The 7,500-nt window shown below is 41.9% G+C and overlaps 1 protein-coding gene across 1 annotated transcript in view; it reads right to left on the bottom strand.

Moving 5' to 3' along the window:
- Window positions 1-7,500, bottom strand: part of pdgfd (platelet derived growth factor d) — a 97,803-nt gene that overhangs the window by 19,586 nt on the left and 70,717 nt on the right. Inside the window, exon 8 of the mRNA XM_084064486.1 lies at window positions 4,095-4,551. Within this exon, the coding sequence (XP_083920612.1) occupies window positions 4,095-4,551 (457 nt within the window). The remainder of the gene's footprint in view (window positions 1-4,094; window positions 4,552-7,500) is intronic.

The following is a 7,500-nucleotide window of genomic DNA, read 5'->3' on the forward strand; positions in this document are numbered from 1 at the left end:
TATTTATAGTGCTCTGTGCAATATATCCTAGATATTATCCACAAGAAACTGCGGCTTCTTGGTCTACAGTTCGTACTGTATAATATCCTTGCTGTCGGGAAGAAACCTCTTATCTCCATTTTCTAACTTTTTGTGTTTTTTAAATTAATTTAATGCCCTTCATACTACAGCGTCACAAAAAAGTATCAAAAGTAGCAGCTCCGCAAGCTCGAAAGGCGACACGAAGCGACACGTTTTGAGCTTGTAGATCTGCTACCTTTGAATTTGAATGCTAAAAAGTAACAGTTTTGGACATATGAGGTTTCCGCACGACAGAGTCGATATAATGTATGATCAGGTGTTGTTTGAAACTTGTAAGATATTGCTCCATGATAATTTGGTGTCATCCATAGCACACACCTGACCTCCATTAGAAAAAACAAAAACAAACAAACATTGAACATAATCAAAGGAATTAGGGCTTAAACACTTTGTAAGGAAAAGGAGACTTCCACACTCGTTCGCTCAAAATGTAAACACGTTAATTAAATTTGCAACCTTTCTGTCAAAAATAACTTGCTCAGGCATCTTTTTCGATGCAATTATTTTGTGTATTCAAGGGCAGCTGTGATGAAGCACAAGCATTTGTATCGTTGTTGAATGGTTTTCACCAAAATGTAAAGTTAAGACTGAGTCTGGCCGTGAAAGGGTTACCGTGAAAGGGCGGCCATAGCTGAATGGTTAGTGAGCCCGCCTAGGGGGCCAGAGGCCCTGGTTGCCCCAGGTTCGATTCCAGGCCAGGTCAGCATATGTGTCGATGAAATGAAATTTGGCCCTGAGCAAGACTCTTAACCCCTAATTGCTCACAGGTTCTCATTGGAAACAAGACCGCAAGGACTTTCATGAACGACCTGTTAAAAGGAATTATCCTTACATTTCTAGATAAGTGGATTATTTAAAAAAAATGGATGTTTACCACACTACACCAAAAAGAGACAGACATAAACGGTTTTATTGGCCAATAGTCTTCACAACCCCCTCACTTAAAGAGTCTTTTCCCATCAGTCAATATAGGCTCTATGCACAGCAGACATATTGGAAAGAAATTGGGCCCCTTCTTACTTCCTTCATAGGTGTTACCAATGATTCTAATGAAGGCTCTGTGCCATTCTGGTCAAACAGAGTCAGGGTGCTGATATTGTGCATGTTGACTCACTGGAAACGCTGTGCTACACTAGCCTGGGACCAGACGAATCTGCGAGTGCAAAAAAAATTTGCACTTTGCGATTTGGGTCTGGCACCGCTCCATAGAGAATCCATTTCCTGTTCCAGGAGACGTGGGGAACCAATCAGGGCTCAGTATTCGAATATGGGAGACTGTAATTGGTAGTTGGTTGTAGATAGATAGATAGAATAAATATATATTTTTTATTTTGTATCATACTCGTATATATAGTGTTTTGCATATTATTGTACATTATTTTACATTAGTTTGTCTTTAAATGTCTCGATGAATTGAATACACAGGGCCTCAATGGAAACAAGCCCTGGACTTATTTGGGTTATCCTTTTAGCACCCTTTTGTATAAATCTGTACCACTGTACGTACCTTTTTTGCAAACTGTTAATAAAGTATTCAATCAATCAATCAATACATCAAATATGGCTTAAATAAGTGGTTAGGCTGAACTTGACACGGCTTGTGTTTTACTCACCTCGACGTGACTTTTACAAGTCATTTGACCTCCTTGGGCTCATGTAAAGCATGCGAGAGCAGCACTATAGTGCGAGCAGACATTCCTTCTTTGACTTGCAGTTCGCTGCTGCAATGGGCAAATGTATCATTGTTTATTTTTAGCGGTGCCAACCACTCTATATCTGACTTTGTCCGTGTGTCCGTGTGTCTGTCCGGGTGTCCGGGTGTTTATTGGCTGGGCTATAAACAAATATTGATGACAACATCAATACGGGGCTCGTCAAAGGCACCGCTTCCTTCACACAGGGTGTGTTTTTTTTACTGGAATAAGACACGGGTAATGCTTCAAATAATCTGATGTAAAGTGGGTGTTACATTTACTTTATTTCTTCCTGTCTGTCATCTAAATTAAGAACATTAGACCGACCGTATCCCGACTTTCTTTCTCTCTCCTCGGCTCGCGCTTCTCAGACCAAAGGCTGCAGTCACTAGTAGACACGCCCGCCCTGTATTGAAAAGGCTTGAACAAACCTCGTCCTGAACTATCAATAAAAGCAACAAAAAATATACGACACTTTCTGTTCTGTAGCCTGTGTCACCACATATAGTCCTAACTCACACAAGATTAAGTACATTTTTAATAAACATTGGCTCTTTTTGAATTCAGATCCCGAATTGGTACCTATTTTCAGAGGTTCCTAAGGAAGGTAGAAGTCTTGCAAATGTAATAACATGTTTTTCGATATTGAGCAAGCGAGGACGGTTTACAGGTGTTTCCTTCTCCTTACATGTTCCTGCTCCGCCTGCGCACCTGTCACTGAGCCTTTTAATCCGGTGTGCAAAATACTTTGCTTATCTGTTAGAACGTACTTTGAAATGCTAATGCTAAAAAAAAACATGTATGCAGTTAAGATCAAACACAAGTTCCATGACATATGGAGTAAACAATGATGAAACTAGATATAGTAGCTTACAGTTTGTTAGGCACAAGATGAGTACATATGTGAATATAACAACATACAGTAAGTAGATCGAGCTAAGCTCGCTGTACCTAAAATAAATAGTGTACCGTACATACTAAAGATTGGTTTTGACTCAAGCTAACCTTTAAGTGTGTAAACCATTATGTATGAATGTATACATACTGTATGTGTGCGCAAGCACATGACTCCTGTACAGAAGCAATTCTGTTTTGTCAAGTTGGTATGTATGTTTTATTCCGATTTATGTTAGGTCCTGTTCAAATAAAATGAAAAACTAATACAATTCAAAATGTGAGGGAACAAGATATATATTTCAATATATATGATAATGATTGTCTGCCCTTCTTATGTGGAGAAAACAACCATTGTAGAGTAGAGTTTATGTCCCAGGAGTTATTTCTGCTGGAGTGGAGAGTGATGAGGGGAAATCGTCACTGTCGGGTGAAAACCTTGTATGTCCAAAACTGTTACTTTCAAGGAAATGGAAACAAAGTACTTGTGTTCCAATGCAGTTATTATTTAGTCACAAGCTCTTACTTTTCAAAAGTAGCAGAAATAGCCGATACAAGCTCACAGTGTGTCGCGATGTGATGCGTTGTGAGCTTATGTAGATCAGCATTTTTTGCGCGACACAGTTATAAGACGAAATAGAGTTCATTTATTTATGAAAAAAAAAACGAAAAAAATAAAAATAAAGCTGAATTATGGTTTATGGAGATAGAAGGTTTCCACACAACGACAATGAAATCCTTCATCATGATCTGTTCCCCCGCTGGGTGGAAGTGTCTCCAGAAAACAGCACAGACTGGTTGGTTTAAAGTGGCTCTTATGCAGGCGCGCAGAGGATTTTTAACTGGAGGGGTCTGAAAATGAGCCTCCAGCAAAAGTCGGGGGGATAGCCACTCCTCCCCATGGAACTGGGTACGTCCCAACCCCCTCTCTGAGTAGTGTAGTGGAGTAGACGTATAAAGTCAAAAATCAATCAATCAAAAAGTCCCGAATGGAACCGGAAAACGAATGCTATTGGGTGGAAGGGGAGCGAGGGTGGGTCTTCACTCAGAAAAACCAGTAGAAGCATGGCCTTCTTTATATTACATTTTAAGCATAATTTACAAAAGCGCATATATCACGATAATTGAAAGAAGACTTTAAACTAACGACTGAAAACATGAAGTATCTATGAAAATGTTTGCTAACATAATAAAACCAAGTGTGGGTATTTGTCCATGGGTCAAATACCCATGGACTTTAATGGAATGGAAATTATTCTGCAACCGGCAGGATGGTGAAATAGGGCCATTACTGAAAACTGCAGCGTTTTCATTACTTCCGCACAGGCGGATGCAAGCCGTCTGCTCTGGACCTGTAGTGTGTGTGTGTGTGTGTTTGTGTGTGTGCGTGTGCGTGCGTGCGTGTGTGCGTGTGCGTGTGTGTACCTTTATTGTGCCTGGTAGACAGCAGGTAGGCTCTGGAGCGGTAGTGGATGTGTGTGACTGAGTAGATGCTCTGGAGGTCCACTCTCCAGGTGTCTGGGTTCAGGGTGCGCAGCAGCTGCTCCACCGTGTCGAAGTAAGCAATGGTACGATCCAACTCATCCGCAGAGAGCGGCACCTCGGTCACCGCGAACGGCTCGCCCTTCACCGTACCGGGCACTGTTGACGGGACCTTCCCCGTAACGGACGCTGTCGCCGAGACCTTCCCCGTAACGGGCGCTGTGGCCGGGACCTTCCCCGTAACGGGCACTGTGGCCGGGACCTTCCCCGTAACGGACACTGTCGCCGGGACCTTCCCCGTAACGGACGATGTCGCCGGGACCTTCCCCGTAACGGACACTGTCGCCGGGACCTTCCCCGTAACGGACACTGTCGCCGGGACCTTCCCCGTACTGAAGTCCTATAAGTGTAGGGGGCACAAAGGTCACAATGGATCAAAGTTTAAAGACTTCATGAATGGCTTTAATGCTAATGTTTTTGCCAAGTTTAGCTCCGGAACAGGGGTGTGTTTTTGGTTGACCAATCACAGTGTGGAGTTGGATAAAGAATGTAGAAACCCAAGAGTGTCTCCCTAATGAAAAGCAGGTACTGTGCGAGAGGAGGAACTCACTGTCATAATGAGGACATATCTGTCATTAATGCTCAATTTTTGTGCATTCTTATGTCAAAAGTCCCTAAAAATCTAATTTGAATAACTTCCTGTGAACGCAATGTCCTCATTGTGACCGAGAGCATGCTCTAAAACCGTGAAAAACATATTTTTTATTTCACCACATCTTTAAGGTGATCACAAGACATTTGATCTAAGTCGGTGGTTCTCAACCTTTTCTGGATCAGGGCCCGCTTGTTAGCCACATGGTTAAAGGTAGGGTAAGTGATTTTCTTTGCTTAAAATAAATGTTATATAGCTCTATATTCTGATAGTACTCATTGACATAGAGTTGTTGTTTGTTTATCCGATCAGGATAGATGAATCAGTCATACAGATGAAACCGGTGAAATTCGAAGTGATGACCAGACAAAATTGGAACTGGAACACTAATAAATGGGTACTCTCTCCCGATTGGCCAAAATGTTGTCACCTACCTGAAAAGAGTAGGGAGACTCCTGTTACTGAACAAACACTCTATACCAATGATTCCTATTAGAATATATTGCTTTAACCTTTTGACATAACACTTAACCAAAGAATACCACTTACCCTACCTTTAATGTATGGTGATTGAGTTATTGATGAACTGTAGAGGTTCACCAACAACTCAAGTTATTTGACTCTGAGATGTAGTGGAGTAGATGTATTATGAAATCATAAAATGTACCTCAAAACTATAAAGCACAGTACTTGAGTCAATGTACTTTCAACCACTGTAAAACACACTTTTTATGGGTCCACTCCACGCACGCACGCAAACACGCACGCAAACACGCAAACACACCAACACACACGCACATAAACATGCACACGCACACACACACACACACACACACACACACACACACACAAAACCATGGAACACATTTTGAGCACCTCAACATTACAGCACGCGATCCTTAGAGAGACATTTCACTTACTTATAATCAGGCATGCAATGCTCATTTGGTATGTTCTTGCACTCTATTTCAATGACGTGACGTGTCGCTTAACACCTACACTGCAAGTCACACAATGAACAATTGATATGCATCTAGGCTTATTCCTATGTTAATTCGCTAGGAGTGCGTCGGGAGCCTTTGAAAACTTTGTTGAGGTGCGAATTTAAAGTAGTTTTAAATCTATGCGTGTGCCTGCGTGTGCTCCTGGTCAAATAGGTTCCGGCACGGCGGGCAAGGCCGTCCAGTGAGCGTTGCACCCCTGCTTATAATCTACACAGCAGGCATGAATGAGAAACATCTGTCCTACCATGCACCGTTTGTAAATGTCATAAAGGACCACACGCACGTGTCCATATGTTCAGGGATTACACGGTGTATGGAGCCTGTTTACTGAGCACCTGCCCTGCGGTGGGATGTTAAACTATGCGCTGGAAAGCACCAGGTACCAGCAGCTCTCTCCAGGTACTGCTTAGTGATGCTGGATTCACAGCAGCATCTGCCAGACATTGTTCACAGTGCGGTCATTCACAAAATGCAATAAACTGGGCAGTGGCGTGCACAGACATTTTGAGGGGCAGGTGCTCAAGTAAGTTATACTTTTTTTTGTTTACTTGGTCTGCTCTTTTTTCCCTCTACACCTATACCTCTTTGCCAAAAATAGCCGATCTACAAGCCCACACGTTGTGGGCTTGTAGATCGGCTATTTTTGGCTAAAGTTCTCCTCAGAAAAGGGATGCTAGGTTTCGAGTGGTTATGGTAAAAAGAAAAATCATATCACATAAAGATTTGGCGGACCCCCTGTAGTAACTCTGAGGACACCCTGTTGAAGACCCCTGCTGTAAACTTTTCAAAAGGGCACTTCTGGTCAAGAGGGCAAAGGGCACGTGCTCTAGCACCACCTAGAGTCTATCTGTGCACGTCCCTGAAACTGGGCGTGTTGGAGTCTTGTAACCCTAACCTTGTTAATTAGAGCCCGCCCAATGCCAGATTTTTGGGTCCAATGCCAATCCCGATTTTGGAGAGTCCTATACCACCGACAATCGATGTTCAGACAGACATTTTGTCTAAAACATTTTCTAACCCATTTGAGAAACTTAAGATCTGTATACAGTTTTTAATTGAGCCACTAATTGTTAATACAATAATTTAAAAGAAAATACAGAAAATCGCTCATCTACAAGCTTGGGATTCGACACAATTTGAGCTAAGCTCCGCTGGATTTGAAGCCCAGGAAGTGAATCTCTTAGGGGTGCAGTTCCCATTAATGGCCCAGCAGATGTCACTATTTTACCTTCTGCAGGCTGCAGAAGCATTTACACTCAATACAAGTGAACAAGGTTTTAGGATGGACTTTACACTTGTTTTGATTACCTTAGTAAATATTTTCATAAATACTTAATGTTTTCAAACGCTAGTTTAAAGTATTTTTTCATTTATCATGATATGCGTTTAGTAAATTATGGTCCCATTAATTAAAACCATTATGATAAAGTAGGGCATGCTTCTAGAGCTTCTACTGGTTCTACCGCGTGAAGACCAGCAGTTATTTCTAGTTTCTTTTCGGGGCCGGAGGTTCCAAGATTGGGTCACATGGGGGTTCCTTTCGTACATGTTTTTACAGTCTATGGATTGTAGATTGTACATTTTCGCTATTCGTCTTTTGGTTAAATATATCCATATTCACTACAATACATTTAGCTACTTTCTTTGTACGGAAGCTGTGAGCTAAGTTTATAAATGCATGGCTTATCACGTT

The sequence above is a fragment of the Gymnoscopelus microlampas genome (assembly GCF_963454915.1).
Source record: "Gymnoscopelus microlampas genome assembly, chromosome: 8".
Classification (NCBI taxonomy): Eukaryota; Metazoa; Chordata; class Actinopteri; order Myctophiformes; family Myctophidae; genus Gymnoscopelus; species Gymnoscopelus microlampas.